Genomic DNA, 16,795 nt, shown 5'->3' on the forward strand with positions numbered 1-16,795 from the left:
CATATAAAGAGATACGGTAGTAACCAGTGTTTTGTGTGTCCAAACCCTAACTGATTACACAATAACTTTTTATTTGGGCAGGTTTTGTACTAACAGTTCTCCAGTGCTCAAAGTCTCTAGGCCTTGGCTGAACTTGTGGCAAAAAGCCAGAATGATCACTTAAAGCTTGTTCTATTTCAAGCAATCAGAGGGGATGAATCTGAATAAGAAACAGTGTCTAGCCCTCCTCTTCTCCCGTCTGCAGTCTTTCAAAGCTCCAGTGGGGCAGCAGTTACTTCATACTGTTCTGCAGTGTTCAGAGAGGAGACGCTTGTGAGTGGAGCACTAGCCTTGGAGACTTATGTCAGCTCCTTGAACTCCTCCTTTATGATTTTTTTGTTGTCATGTAGGATGGGAGACATTTCATCCCAGTTCTAGTCATCTGAAAGTTATGTCTAGCCTCAACCAGTCATCCTGTTTAAATCTCTTAGGTCGGACCTAACTGCATTCTGGAAGTACCTTGCGCACTCTCTTGCTCTCTCTCACACTCTGTTTTGTGCCAAGGCAACAAGAAGGAGAGCAAGGCACTTCCAGAATCAGCTTTGGGTGAGACATGTAGATTTTAGCTGGCTAAAGTTAGGTAAAGTGAATTCCGCTGGTAGTCATTTTTAGTCTCTGTTCACACATGTAAATGAGGATAAGACCATATATGAAGAAGAACTATCATGGTCAATGCGTATGTGGCATTGCATTGGTATGCATAAAGCAAGGATGGCTGTGCTATGAATTTTTGTTAGGGTGTTTGATCTCCTGCAAAAGCCATGTAGAAACCCTTGGGCTTTATGAGCATTTGCTAAGGATTCCTTTGAGCTGGTTTCTTCCTCCCTATCTCAGGTTGCTTCTACATTCCTTGGGAGTCCCATTGATTTGTCAGTGCCTCCTCTAACATTAAATACCAGTGTGTCTGCAGGTCCTGTGCAGATGTGGACTGGCAGGGTAGTAAGTGCCTTTCAGCTCCCACCAAGATTTGGTGGAAAGTAGGGGAAAAACAGTTGATGCCTGGTACTTCATTACAAACAAATCTCAGCTGGACACTGGAGTTACCAATTTTAAAATTTGGGGAGAACACTTGGAATTGAATGAAGATTTTTTACTTTTATGGCCCCAATTACTTCCCATTTTTTTTCTTTCACCACTAGCAGCAGGCCCAGACTCTAGTTGAAGACTGAAGAATAAATGAAACTATTTTCCATAACTAATTTGACATCTCTATTTCCTGTTTCATCACCTTTTTTTTTTGTCCCCAAATACTTATGATATATAAGGCTGAAATCATAGTATGTGGGGGAAAACAAGCAAATAATCCCAACAGTATTAACTTAAATTCATAAATCTGAGACTTGCAACCAGCCTGCTGTACAAGAAAACAGATGCCATGCAATAAATTAATACTAAGCTGAATAATAAACAAGACGTATTGTTAAAGGTCTTCAATGCAAAGAAAGTGATTTCAGACTTTCATATGCTTGTTTTCTGTCTTTGTTTAAATGAGGCCCTTGCATGTGTTTTCTTTATTGTTCTCTTTTGCACACATTTGAGCTTTGTTGGGTTGAGAACTCAGTCTCTGGTTGGGCAGTGGTGATTAACTTACACTAAATAGGCAGCAGTAATGTGATTTGAGAATGAAAAGGATTCATTTCTTTTAAATGAGGGGAAAAAACCCAAGGTTGAAGGAAATAGTTTACATAATCTGTAAACTAGTTAAGGAGCTGAATATTTATGCAGGTTGAAATTGAAGCTTAGTTGCCCTCTAGGGGTTTTACATTAATACAGCATATGCTAGCTTTTGGGTGGTTTTTTTTCTTTCAGAATAAAGGTGAGAGAAGTCTTTGGAAAAACTTACATACTGACAAATCTGTGGTGGTGGAGGCATGTGTACATCTGCATTCAGTGACTAAAGCTCATTTAGTTCAGAACCCAGAAAATGGCGGAAAGATTTTTAGCCAGATTATGTTCTTGTAATTTCAGTGTACCAGTGGAAAAGGTACTCACGGTCATCCAGTCATAGCACTGAGAGGTCCCAACCGGGAATGGTCCTTACGTAGAAGTCAGGATACACCACAAAGAGCTTTTCGGTCCTAAGGAGACATGGAAGACAGAAGGTTACACAGGGATGTAATGGTGCTGCTGAGAAGGCCACAGTAATGGCAGCATTAAGACCCTCACTCAGTTTCTGCTTGTGTCCGAGCCACTGAATGCCGCTTTGAATTCCTAGCGTCCTCAGCTGCCACTGGCTAACGCGCAGGGGTCTTCTGTCACATCTTCCCTTACAGCAGCTTGAGCCCTGTTTATGGATCCTGTGATTGAACTTGTTAGAAACGGACTTTGTCACCTTGTTTAAAAAGCAGTTGACAAAAACTGAGTAGTTCTTGTTTGGGTAGCATATGATATTTCATAACAAGTATCCTCATGCCATGGGAAGGAGTGTGACTAAAATGGCTTCTAAACTAAAGCCACACATATATTTCTCCTCGTCTAAACTTTTAATGCCCATGGTTTTGTAGCAGCTGCATTGCTAATATTTGCTTGAAGAATTGCTAAATAAATTCTTTAAAGTGCAGTTGTTTTTCTGAATATGGAAATCACATTTATGTGATTATTTTTGCAGTTTCTTTCATAACAGTGTTGAGACTGTATTACTCTCAAATCTTTTTGCATCAGAAAGATGATACTTGGGGCAGGCAGAATAGATGCAGTTAAACAAGCACCTCCTGCCAAGCTTGAGTACATGTGTGCATACAGCGTGAGGAGCACAGCGTAGTTGACTGTCAGAAGTTAGAGCACTGTCCCCGAGGCTTCATTATACCAAACTAACTCTGGATTAGTGCCAGTAAAGTCTATGGTGTTACACAGATTTTTATGCCGTTTGCCAGTTACGCCTTACACTGAAGAACAGTTCCTCTTTTTTGAGGGGCTTTCATAGCTGACAAAGAGTTCCTGGTGCATTTTGTTTTGCTTTGTGGATTTGTCAAATGCTTGTTTGTAAATCCTCTGTCTACAAGTATTTCATTTTACCATCTTCAAAATTATAACCTTTGCTATGGAGAAATGGCCACATATCTTAATTTCTCTATATAATCAGGTTTGTTAATAGAACCCCTTATACACATAAACTTCTTTGGCCTGGTACTGTTTGGATCCGACAGCCAGTAGTGTCACAGAAGCATCTGCTTGGTTGTATCTGCTGTATGCTTGGGCATGACATCACGGCTTCAGCCTGGTGCTTCCTTGTCAAAACAAATGACTTTATCAGCACAGCTCTTATGTCATCAGATCTGCCTTCTGCTCTCTGGTGCTTGATATGTATGCCCAATCTGCCTGGGCAGTAAATGATTCCTGGAAGCTGTGCATCGGACCAAAAGACATGGTAGGTTAGAGGGGAGGGTGGGTTGGGTTTTTTTAGGATTTTTTTCCTCCCTTCCGTCACCAGTTTCCCTCCGTGAGTAGAAGCACCTGAGCTGATTGCTATCTTTATGCAAGCTTTTGGTCCAGAACAGAACTGCTCTTTAAGTATGGTTGTAGTAAGCTGTCGGTCTTGCATTGTTCTGAATAGCACTGGCCTCATCTGTTCAGTTTAATGTCTCTGAAGAGTTTGAAGAAAGCATGTATTACTAGCTCGGGGAGCGTGTGTGGCATGGGGGGGGTTCATGATCGAGGGGAGAATCGTAATCTCCCTGTTCCTGCAGGGCAGCGTGCAGTGCTCACAGCTCATGGAGAGTTTTCCAGGACCTGAACAAAATACTGAGTTGTAGCGCTTTGTCATTTGAAAAAGCTTTTGTGCAGCAGTTTCAAAGATACAGGAAGAGTATGGTGGCTGGATTATTTGCTGTCTGGTATTCAGGCCTTTTTAGTTATCTGGTTATCGCAGTCATTTATTTGAAACAAATACTGACTTACAGAAGATGGAAGATAAACGTTACGCAGTTACTACCAAATTTCCAGATCGTGCTAAGCTTTGGTAGTGTGCTTTCTTGTCACATCATTAAAACTCATCTCTTCAAAAACATGAAAATAATAGGGAAGTCTGAAATTCTGACTGCCTACATAGTCAATGATGCACTTTCTTTTGAAAAAGCAATTAACATATTTTGTCACACTGTGGCCACCGTTGCAAAGTGTCAAGTTACTCTTCAGTATACAGTTCAGAACATAGACACAGGACATTTTTTTTTTCTGAAAAATTGCACATCTGGTTCTGTCATCCTTACAAACGCTGAGTAGTACCTCATTCAGCAGGAATTCTTCCCACACCTCCACACTGGCATATGCTGAAGGCTAGTAATTTTTTAAAAAAGAGGGAGACTAAACATACACTGCAAACCAAGGTAGGTACCTGGCAGCCTGTTTTGGAGATGTTGGAACGATGGTTGGGAAGGAATATAGGATGAATTGTGACCTGTAAGAGAAAGTCACTTCCTCTTGTAAAAGAGCATAAGTGTATTAATCTTTAATATTGTATCCTTGCTGGAGTGCCCAGAAGGCCTGAAATTTTGACCCTAGTCTGCACGCCCCATCCCACCCCCACCTTCCAGCTGGAACCTGACATCAGTTTCACTTTTGCTTAGAGGGTATTTTGTTTCAGAGGAGGGAGAAATAATAACAACTACCACCACCTTCGGTATTGGAACTTTGAGTTAAAATCATACTTTTGGAAATACAGTAAATTGAACTTAGCGGGGGAAAAATGTCCAGGGTATTTTTTCATTCAGAGGAGGGAGAAATAATAACAACTACCACCACCTTCGGTATTGGAACTTTGAGTTAAAATCATACTTTTGGAAATACAGTAAATTGAACTTAGCGGGGGAAAAATGTCCCCAAAGCAGCATGCTGTAAATTAGAGCTGGTGTCATGGTGGAATAGCTGTGTAACTGCTTCTTCAAGAGTTACATAAATGACCTGCTCTATCTCCACCGTGTGGTAGAAGGACATTCCACCACCTTCGGTATTGGAACTTTGAGTTAAAATCATACTTTTGGAAATACAGTAAATTGAACTTAGCGGGGGAAAAATGTCCCCAAAGCAGCATGCTGTAAATTAGAGCTGGTGTCATGGTGGAATAGCTGTGTAACTGCTTCTTCAAGAGTTACATAAATGACCTGCTCTATCTCCACCGTGTGGTAGAAGGACATTACTGCTATTTCTGCTACTCGGTGAATCTCTGTCTTTTATAAATAGGGGTTTTTTTTTTAACTTTGGAGTTCAGCTTTTTTAACTAAGGAGTCAGTCACTATGGGACAGAGGGAGGGGGATGTTGTTTCTTTTACTCATCTGCTATGCTAACTTCTCAGCTGTCCCTGAGTGGCTCAGCAGCTCCCGAAGGAGGTGGGAGGATAAGCAGCAGCAAGGCTACTCTGCGCAGCTCAAGTTGGATGCGCTTGTTTATATAGAAACAAGCAGTGACAGACAGTAGCCATGGGGGAACTTGCATTTGTTCCAGTTCTGCCTCTTCCAGCGCCTGGTATGGTAACGCTTGATGTCAGGGATACTTACTGCAGGGTGGGAGGAAAATTAGATCAAGTCAGTCTTAAAGGAAGCAGTTGTTTAAAAACTGCACAGTTTAACTAGGTGGCTGTGCTCGTTGGGCGTGCTTTACCTGAAACCTTATATAGAAGGCAATGCTTGTACTTGACAAGAACATTCCTAAAGCAAGTATCTTTAGTAGACAAATCATGATTTACCCAAGTAAACTGTTTCACAGCATTGTGTTTACTTTACTTAAAAGGATTTTTTTTTTCTTTTTGTTATTTCAATGGGAAGAAAAGGAGGTCTGCTTTTCTTGACAAATCTGCCTGAATAGCCCAGCAGATTGTCATCTTTGAACACTTGAATCTGCCTTTCTTGACAAAGTACAGTCACTGCAAAGCCTTATACATAATAGTTAGGCCCCTGCTATTTTTCCCGTCTTCTAAGGACATAACCCTCTTCTTTGTACTGCTGTGCTCTGGGTGTCTTGCTTAGTTAGAGGCAGGAGAGCTTGTCTCTTAGCTCTGAAAGAGCTGGGGTGCTGGAACTTACTTCATAAATGTGACAGTGTACTGTAGTTCTGTGTGTTTGGGGCAAAATACACACACATATGTGTGTGTGTGTATACACATGTATGAAAAATGCTGATGGAAATCCAGGATGGGAGATCAGATCACGGCAAGCTTGTGCTCACTACACTAAAGCTAGTAAGTAGATATTTCTCTGCATCATCTGTGCCAAAGTTCCATTTGCTGTTGAAGTCCAAGTTCTGTTGAAATTCTAGTCACTAAAGGCTTATTACTAATAAATTGTGTCTGCCACAGCATTTCGTCAGCATTCAGCAATAGTCAGGAAAGTACTAGCTTAAGGTGTACATTTTTTTAGAATCTTCTTTTCTGACTGTGATTACTTAGGAAAACATTTTCTCTAGTCAAGTTTCATGTGTGCATTCAGAATTCTTATCAAACTGAAACCTAACTTTAATCTTTCCACCCCTCGTCCCCCAAAAGTCATTTTGATCAGATCTCATGTGTGCAGGACTGATACAGAAATGTAGAATGACTGTCCTTGTCCAAGCGGCAAAACTAAGAGCTGCTGAAAATACCGTGAGATGGCGTGTATTTTTTTTCAGAACTCTGTTTTTTAACTCTACTTACTTTAATCTGGCGTATTTTTGTTAACAGTTTTAAGTATTTGTCTATTTTTTGTTAGTTATACTGATTGGGTTGGCTTGAATTACTCTTTGGCTGTGTTCCTCAGGCTTTTTTTTTTTTTTACCAAAACAATTTTTCTTTAAACTTGCTGCTTTTCAGTTTCATTCACTGTCTCTTAGTGCTCATTATGAAATTAGGAAGAAAAGGTCCAACAATCTGCTGTGGACAAGTGCGGGTTAATTGGGACAGACAGAAGTACTTCCCTGCTGTTGCTTGGCGTTTCTGGATATACCTCTGACAAACATCCGCAATTCTCAGTCCGAATGGGAGCAAATTTTACACTGCAGAGCATGTGTGTAGTGAGTCTGGTGAGAGAGGTTCCTCCAGTGCGAGCCTCTGCATCGCATGGGAATGGGACTGTGTCTTCATTGTTCGTGGCTTTCTTGGATTTATTTGTCATTCCTTCATGCTAGTTTCTTAAAATCCTCTTTTTTCCCCAAAATTCGGTCTTTAATGATCGTTGGGTTTGAAAACAAGAAACCCCGTTAATGTCTCTATAATAAAAAGTAGATCAACAGCTGAGCAATGACTTCTCTTTGAATTAAGTGATGTTGGAGAATCCCTGTGTGCCTTACATGTGTTCTCAGAATTAGTGTGGTATTGTGGTTTCTAAAAAAACCCAACAAACAACACAAATGAAAAAACCAATAATTTTTTAATAACTTTTGAAACAGAATGTTTAAATAAGCCATTGCTTTCCTATATTCACTTGAAAAGCCCCTTCTAAGCCTTAATTTCAGAAAAGAAATGCTTTTGCCAGGTTTCAGCAGTTGACCAAACCCAGAAACTTGTAATATCTGTGCATTTAAGAGATGAAAACTTTGAAGACTGTTGCTTCTAAGTGAAGGTAGGTGGCCTTTACAGAGCAAGTAACTGGATTTTTCGGGGCGGCGGGGGGAGGGGGGGGGAACCAAAACTGCAAAAAAACCAACTCCCAAACATTTTTGATCTGCACAGAGTACCTTTCCTCCCTGCTGCTTTGGCCTATTCTACATCCAGCCGAGGGATACTTTGACGCCAATTAATTTTTGCAGCAGGATTTTGAAAACTTGCTAATGAAAAAGGCATCCCTGGTATGACACAAATAACCACAACTGCAATAGCTGGGACTTCAGCGGGGCTTAAGCAAGCCAAGGCAGATAGATGTTGAAGGAATTCAGGCTAGCATATGCCTTTTTGGTATTGGGGTGTTTTTTCCCTCTTTCTTCCTCCTCTTCCCTTGTAAGCTTGTCAGTTTAGACCCAGTGTGCAAGTGATCTTAAGGGTTTTGAAAGGCACGTGAAAACTTTATGCTTCAAGGTATAAGCCAAGTTTACAGTTGATAGGGGTTGGGAAGAAACTTCACTTGAGAAAATGTTTTTCCATAATGTAGACTTTCTGGCACCTTTTTTTTGAAGCAGCTATTACTGGCTTCTGAGAAAGATGGCATACAGGACAAATGGGCCCTTTGTCCGATTCAGTATGTTATTTTCTCATCTCTAATTGTAGATGTCCCCTAAAGCAAAGTCTTCAGATTTGTTTCTAGGATATGGATAACACGTATTCTTTACCCCAAGGCAATGTGTTTAGAGAAATAGTTTCTAGTTTTTTGGGAAATATTCTTCCTCTGCAGATCACAGTTGTGCTATCTGCCTTTCTGACAGTTCTCTCCTGCTGTATGTTCACCTCTCAATCACGAGACGAGTGACTTTTCTGCATTTCATGCTGGAGTGCAAGAGATGCTGTAGTCTACTGGAGGATCCTCTGTTTCCATCGTATACTTTTAAGACAAAGCTGGTTTTCAGTGCTGAGAGCACGCGGGAAAAGATCGGGCAGGGGTAGATATCTTTGACACGGTGAATATCCCTTCCCTAAAATTCCTGGGTTCCTGGAATCGTCTCTCCTCCCCAGTCCTGCGTTGTGTACTACCACGTATTGATCATCTGCCCCAGGACAGATGCCCCCAGCAGTATGTTGGAGCTACCAAAGCTGAAATGGAGCAGCTTTTTTTGGGGGGTGGGGTGGTGATGGGCAGGAAAATGGAAAGTATATGATTATTTTTTATGTTACAGCAAATGAATATTAGTGGGGACAAAATATTTGATCTGATAACAGAGGTTCACTTGAAAGAATCAAGGTTATTTTATGTCAATTTTCTCTTTGCCCTATATAAGATGCATTTAATTATTTCATGCTATCTCCCTCTATTCAAATTAATCTCTTATATATATTGTTGCTCAAATTAGAATAAGTCTTTAATCAGCTGTGTTATGCATGCCATAGTAGACTAGAATAGGAAAGCTACTCCTGGCATACTGACGATGCGTGTATTTTATTTGTTAGTAATTTAAAAGTAAAATCAGAAATATTGATTTCTACTTGACTGGAGAGATGATTTAGTTTGAATATCAGACTGATCTTAATCAGGTGAGAATTAATTGAGTTGGAGGTATTAGATATTCAGTGATGTTAACTGAACCATGATCAATCTACAGAGAAGCTTTCTTTTGTACTGTGTTGGAAATACCAAATAGCTCGTACTCCGCAATGTAAAACAATCTTTTCATGTTCATCCTACTACTTCCTCTGGCTCATTAAGTGCACCAGCAATCTGTTCTGTGCATACCGAGTAATCTTCAAAGTAACAAGCTAATAAATCACAATTTAATACAAAATTAAAAGCATAATAACTTCGCCATAAAATGTTGCTGATAATGTTTTGTATCATTTTAATGTTTTTGCACACGTTTTACAAACACAGATTTTAAAACCTTGTCCTTGTTTACATTTTAAAGGGAACTGTTTCGTCCTCCTCCTTCCACCATCGCCCCCCCAAATCCACATCGTTACTTGGGCACCTTTTCTCCACTCAGTGGTAGAGCTCCAGGAATGACCCAAACGTTGAACAAAACTATTTCCTTTTTTGTGTAAAGAAAAAAACCTACCCCAGGAATAGAACATAATCCTGGTCTGGATCATGATACAAGCTTTTTTTTTATTTTAAGAGTGTGATAGCAGTATCCTAAGTGTTGAGAAAATATAAATGGTGAGATAACACCTCTGTAGGACTTTCTCTTAAGTAGTAAAATTGTAAAGTCTTTAAATAAACTAGGGCCAGACCTGAGAGCATCAATTTATCTTGATAACGGGGAATATTTCATTTATTTTGTGTACAAGAACATCTGCACAATAGATACATAATTATGATTGATAAAACTACAGTTCTAACTTTACATGAATTGCACGACTCTTTGCAATATGAGTCAATAGGAAAGTACCAAGTATTGTTAGAATCTGAATCTGCAAAAAATGAACTTTCAGAAATAGCCTTCATGCGACATACAGTTCATACACTGAAAATAATGATGATGATCCCATGGCATTGTTACATCAACACAGGTTCCATGCAGCTGGTTCTCTGGAGATAAGTCCCAAACACTTTTTGTTCTTCTCTTGTTTTGCACATGGAAAGACTTTCATGTTTGCCGAAAGAAATAATTAAGTATCTAATACTTTAAAATATTTAAAGTAAAAAAAAACCACCTTTAAAACCCCCCTACAAATATAATCTGCTCGCTGGTTGTTCCCCTTTATTAAATCACAAAAAAATAAAAACTTTCTGATTATTTTTAATGCTTGGGGCACAGTTTTTTCCATAAAGTCTTTCCTTTATATATATCTGTAACTGAAACGTTTGCAGTCCGACACGCAGATTCTGCCATTTCATGTTGAATGCAGCACAGTGAGGAGACCAGCCTACCTCTGCTTGGGGGATCAGGGGTGTTGTAGGCTACATAAAGAGCGATTGCATCTTAAATATGGTGGTTTGCTTTTGTTGTCCACTGTTTGTAGGTCTGCAGACACTGGGATTAAGAATGTTAAATTTAACTTTGTCTGGTTTAATGGTGTGGAAGAAAATCACTATCTTTATGCAGCAGAGCTGTGGTGCTGTGTTATGCCAGATCTTGGTTTGTCCCTTTAGGTCAAAATCGTACAAGTTTGTATTTTCATCAGAGAGGAGCAAATATTTCTTTAACCTATATATATGTTCTAAGATAAAAATGGGCAGTGCCCTGGCTTCTTATTTCCTTTTTTTTTTTTAATTAGAGAAGTTATGTACCAGGACATCTGTTGGTGGACCCCCACCAGCTTCACTGTAACTAACTTTCTGGTAATGTATCTGATCTTTTAAAGTTTGAAAAGCAACACTTCAATGTGCTGATTATTGCATATGCCTCTCTGACTGCTTGGATAGACAGGGAAGTAATTTATCCGGTCTTTATTCTGAGGTGAGTGAACTGTTACCCAGTTTCACTTCGGTTTCCATCTGCTTCCCATATTATCTTGTAGTAAAGTTATAAAACAGAGATGGGGGAAAAAGCTACTAAAAATACTAAAGAAAAACATTCTTCTTAGATACTGACTATTTTTCAGCAAAGATTTATGTGGACTGTAAAGATCTTTGTAAACAAAGTTCTTTACTGTGTCAACCCTCTAGCTAATTATCAAAGAAACCTTAATAAAAAGAGTGTTCTGTAACTTAAAGCAGTTCTTAATCAACCATCAAACATACTAAATAAGTCAGACATTCAAAAATCTTGATACTTCCAACATTATTTGTATAATTCTGTATCTGAACAGAATTATACAAAGACTCGGAGTAGAATTTTTATAATAGATAAAAACATGTGTGTCCAGACAGCTTTAGAAATAATTTTAGAAGGCTTTTAACAGCTCTTTCGTCCGTTGTTCCGCAACCTCACATGTGCCAGGATCTACAAAAGCAGCTGGTTTTCCCCTTGTTCTCCGCGTCCTGCTTTCTCAAGTAGGTAAGTTGAGATAGGGACACCCAGTGACATGCTGCTCTTGGATCCTGGGCAGGTGGAGAGCTGGAGGTGCCGGGGACCAAACTCAGCAGCTTCCCCGAGGTACTTGGGGCCCAAGATGCTCCCTGCTGAAGAGTCGGTCTGTGGAAGGGCTCATCACTGACCTCGGCCACAAAGCCCTCATGTCTGTCCCTGAAGATCATAGGAGCTCAGTGGTCTTCCCAGCATAGGCAGATCACCTCTGTATGCTCTGTATGCTAGCATGCCGTAGTCAGCAGGTGAGAACTGGCAAAACCGGATTGTATTCAAATACGGTTGTTAGCTTTTGTTCCGTTGAAAGCAGACCTTCGTCTTGGCAAAGATACCGTTTGGCCTTATACACTTGGTTGATTTAGAGAAGGTACTAAATTGTAAGCTTGCTTTAGCAGTTAAAATCTCTCTACGTGGCTGTAATGGCCAAAAAGTAATGTGACTTAAAATTCTCAGAACCGTGCCCAACACTTACTTTGGATTTGCCTTACAACAGAAGCGCAAAGCTTTCTTCATGAGAGAGAGCAAGACGACAAAGTCTGGCCTTGAATCGGTAATGAACTGTTCAGTGAACTGTATCCTCGAGAAGAGTTCTTTGCTCAGTGTGCGTCCCCTCAGACGCAGCCTATGGCATGGAGAAGAGCCTGTGGGGCTAACCTATGTCAGATAGGATGTCATGAACCATAACTGCTGCAGGTGAAAGAGGGGCCCACAGCCAGTTTCCGTGGTAACTGGTAGGCACCTGCAGCTCTTTGACGCAGTACTGGATCTGTCCTTGTCTGTGGATAGAGCATTCAGTGACGGACATATGTAGCTGTCCTGGCAAAGCCTCACCAGGGTTCATTTTGTGGAGGGCGAGCTATTTTTCCCTTTCTAGCAAGGCATTTTCACTCGTGTTGTGTTGAGCTCCATCCCTCATTTTATTTAGCTTGTATTTGTAAATATTGGGGATAACTTTTATTGTTTGTTTGAAACATTTCTTTCTGTTTTGTTACAGCCTGCACTGAATTTGCAGACTCACCCAAATTTGCATCTAGTTCCGCTGCTGCCTGAGGTTCTGTTTTGGTAGCTTGCTGCTTGCAAGGAGAAAGAAAACATTATATGAGCTTGTAAAGTCATGGAGAGTCATTTGCTAAAGCCGTAAAGATTGGATGATGCGCAAGATTTCTAAAAGATCAATTCTGCTCTGCAAGAGCAATTGTTCTTTGCATCACGTGCAGTATCAGGAAGCAGGTTCGTTTGAGTGTGAGACTGGGTTCCCTAGCGTTCTGGTTACCACTCGTAGCTGTTAAAGTGTTAAACTACAATGGGTTTGTAATCAGATCCTGCATATCCGCTCCTTTTGTGGTATCTTGCTATGCACCCTGAAGCTTTGGTCTACAATGCAGATATTGCTTGAGTTAGGAATGAGTGGTGATTGTCAAGATTACGGAGGTGGAGATTAATTCTTGATTTGAGATTATATCTGGAACTATTGTGCACTATTTGTGAGATTGTTCTCCAAATCAGTAGTTTTAACACTCTTTGTGCTGCTCAACATTGAGATGTTTTGTTTCACGAAAGAGTTGTGAGCAAGACAGAGCATGATTAAAAATAAAACAGCATTCTCCAGACTCCTGTAAGGTTTCTGGTAAACATTTGTAACTAAACCTACCTCGCACCACACTCCTCAGGTGACTGCCAAAGGGATTTTGAAGTGCTGGAAGTAAGAGGAGAGAGTGACAATCACATTTTGTGTGCTCATATGAGGATGCCCAATATGCTTTAACCTGCTCCTTTTTTCCTCTCTGTTGTTAAGCATCAGCAACATTAAAGCTAGATAGCTGAAAGCAGTTTTATCACTTTGCAGTGGTGCCTGGCCGTGTTCCGCAAGCAGGGCCTTCTGAAGCCGGGGAATGCTTGCAATTGCAGTTCAGGTTTTGTTCTCTGGGACATCACGCCTTGAACCAATCAAGACTGGTGAGCTAACAAGTGAGAGGGACCTCCTGTTGTCTTCGGTGGTTTTTTTACTTCACAGTTTCCAGAAGGAATGATTGCTACAAAAAAACCCCTCAGCACAGCACTTAAGGAAGTGCCTGTAGAGAGGAGAAATCAAACTGGTCACTAGACAAACCATAAGCTTTCACAGGCTTCTGATGTTTTTCCCCAAAAAACCAAAGGACATTTTTAGAAATGTGATAATAGGTATGATTTTTCTGAGATGCTGATGTAGGGACATTCAATGTAAACAGTCCAGGAAACGAGAGAAGAAACATCAGGTTCACCTTTCAAAGCCAAAGAAACATTTTGATAATCTAATAGCACACTTCTCTTATTGTTCTGAGCTTACACTGCTTCGGATACTTCAGCTATTCAGAAGTATCCTCCAAGTTGCGCTTGTGTATTTGGACGATTTTAGGTCTAAACTACAACACATAACCAAACGAGATCTTAGAAACTGAGTATGGTTGGTAATAGTTGCCTTTGAGCACCGGTTACAGTGCCTTCCCAACTAGTAATTAACTGATTAGTTCAAACCCATTTTTTGCCTACGTTCATCTGGTACATTTTCAAGCGGCGGATGGTGATGTTACCGGTGTCTAACATTAGGTGCTGTGCTGAAGCATGTTTTAAGTGTTCATCAAAAATATGTTCAAAGTAGATAAGACATCAATTCTTTGCAACGTTTTGCGAAGATGTATGTAAGTTTGGCGGTGTAAGGACACTTAAAGACTGTCATCAATGCTTTCAGCAAACAATTTTTTTTGTAAGTTAGTTTATCAAAAGCCTAATTAATACAGCCATGGGCAAGCAGATCAGCCTCAGCTGGGGGCTGCTCGCAGCTGTTGGATCGCTTTCTCCTTAAAGTCTTGTGAGTAGTGTCCAGGATACTAGAAGGTGGATTTTGTTCTGCCGAGGTCCGCGATTGCTTGCTGCCCATTTCAGTGGGCATCTGCTGTGAGCAAAGGATAGGATTCCATCTTGCTGCTTTTATAGGCACAAATCTCTGTTTTCCTGTTTATTTAAGTTTTGAGGTAATGGAAGTTACATCATTGTACAGGATCAACAGTTACTTAGTAGGCAAGTCTGAAACATCAGCTAAATGTCTCGAAAACATACAAGGACAGGTACAGGCCTACGCTACAGTTGGTACGTTTAACAGTCGTGCCCATATTTTCACGTGGTCAATAACTTGCAGGTGTTTGAGGTGCCTTTTTGATTCCCAGCATGACTTCAGAAGGTCTGTCTATACAGTAAGCTTAAAGAATGGAAGTGATACAAAAATTGCTACTTCTGTGAATATTACATACCTGATCACTGTGTACAAAAAGTGGAAGATTCTGGCGTGAGTACATGAAGTTCAAGTTTTTGGATGAAACAGAGTAAGAGCAATGCATTGAGCATATATATATATAGACATACGACATACAATGTGCATATACTGAATGTACATAAACATACTCAATGTACATGTACACTGACTACAGGTAATGTGATTTACCCTTTGTATGATGTAGCATCATTAAGTTTTGATGTTACTGGATTAGCTGTACGTTTTGCTAAAAATGTTCAAGAATATAACAATTTCTGTATGCTCTATATTTGTCGGATATTAAATCACTTCCAGGAGAAGCTCGGAAGAGGAGAAATGGGTGGAACTCTGGAATGGGACACAGTAGATTTGACTTTGTACTTGACCTGGCTGCTGGTTGATCTTGGACATGTGGCTTTCTCTCCCTCTCTCTGTTTTCCACCTGTTAAATGCAGATGATTACTAACTCAGACCCCTTATAACACAACAGTTTGAAATCTCCTGATAGGAGTAACAGCTAATTCTTAGTGAAACTTCTGTACAGGGTTCTGGTAACAATGAGACATAATTTTAGTTACTCCCAGATAAAACCCATACCCTTATCCATTACTTCACTTCCCCTCCAGCCCCCAAAGCTATCTTTTTCAGTATCTCACTGACTTGTTTTTAAGTCTCGAGACCCTTAAGACGGACCAGGTACTTTCACTTCAGTGAGCAAACGGATGCAAGATCGTTTCTCTTGGGAAGAGGCAGATCATCGTCTCTCTTCCCTTTTATATTCCCTTGTTCTTAAATGCCAGAGATTATGATCCCAGAAATGTAGATGATCTTCAGTATTTTTGTGGACAATGCTCTTTACTAGCCGTTTGGACTTTGAAGAAACTCCGTATTGAAGAACAGCTACAGGCCACTACAGAACGCAGAGAAGATACAGGGAAGATAGCAGTCCTTCTTGGAGCACTGTAGTGCCACGGAGTACAGCCTGGCACTCCCAGCTGATAAACGGCTGGCTTTCTCCTTGCACTCACGGGAGGGATTTTTGGAAATGCCAGGAAAGAACCATGACCTCACAGTTTCTTATCTCCTGTGCCAAGGGAATCTTCACAGGAGGTGATCGCCAGTGGCGTTTCTTTGAGACAGTAGTTGCTGTCAACATTACTGCCCTCTTAATTTGATACAAACGTGTTTCGGTTATTTCAAAAGCTTTCATTGTAGAGGAAACGCTAACGACCCTGGCTTACCTCATTTTTCATGCTTCCTTTTGTTTTGCTGTGATAGCCCTGAGTAGTCAGTATGAAAAGCAGGCGCAAGAATCATGGATTTGCTGCGAGAATAACTTCAGAAATTTGTTAGTATTAACAGCAGCAGTATGTGTGTGAACGTGTTACCTGATACGAGGGGAGAATCCCAACTAAAATCTTGTTGCTAAACAAGTGACAAAGACCTTACAAGCAGTATGAGACTCCAGGCCAACTATGGTTATATTAATAATAGTAATAATAAATCAGATCTCGTCTGTGAGGTTTTTTTATATGGAATAGTATACACATAGGAGGATTTTTTTACCAATTGTTACTCTTCTAACTTTAGTTTGTTGGGGTTTTTTTTCTTTTTTCCCAGCATTTACTAAATGCTGTCAAGAAACCGGTCTTCTTATGGTGGTGAAATGTCGGCAAGAGAACACAGCACTGAAAGACTGTCTGGTTGGCTAGTAAGTCCCTCGTGAGTTTTTGTTGTTTTTTTTGTTGTATGGCCTATACTAATCTCGAAATGAGTAGAAATCATAAATCTTCTCAAAAGGGTTTTGCAAGGTTAGTGACTTTGATGTGTTTTCTGAAAATTGCATCTTCACTTTAGAAAAAAACGTGCCGGTCAGGGCCCTACCTGACAAGATTTTATTTCCTTAATAAAGCTGTCCTATGGCTATAAAGACTCTCTTCTTGATTTAA

At 40.3% G+C, this 16,795-nt stretch overlaps 1 protein-coding gene across 2 annotated transcripts in view; it reads left to right on the forward strand.

Moving 5' to 3' along the window:
* Positions 1-16,795, forward strand: part of CMC1 (C-X9-C motif containing 1) — a 41,856-nt gene that overhangs the window by 17,930 nt on the left and 7,131 nt on the right. For both annotated transcript variants that reach the window (XM_019474479.1, XM_009288625.2), the window contains one exon: positions 16,467-16,557. In XM_019474479.1, the coding sequence (XP_019330024.1) occupies positions 16,467-16,557 (91 nt within the window). The remainder of the gene's footprint in view (positions 1-16,466; positions 16,558-16,795) is intronic.

This window comes from Aptenodytes forsteri, unplaced genomic scaffold (genome assembly GCF_000699145.1).
Source record: "Aptenodytes forsteri isolate BGI_AS27 unplaced genomic scaffold, ASM69914v1 Scaffold9, whole genome shotgun sequence".
NCBI classification, from domain to species: domain Eukaryota; kingdom Metazoa; phylum Chordata; class Aves; order Sphenisciformes; family Spheniscidae; genus Aptenodytes; species Aptenodytes forsteri.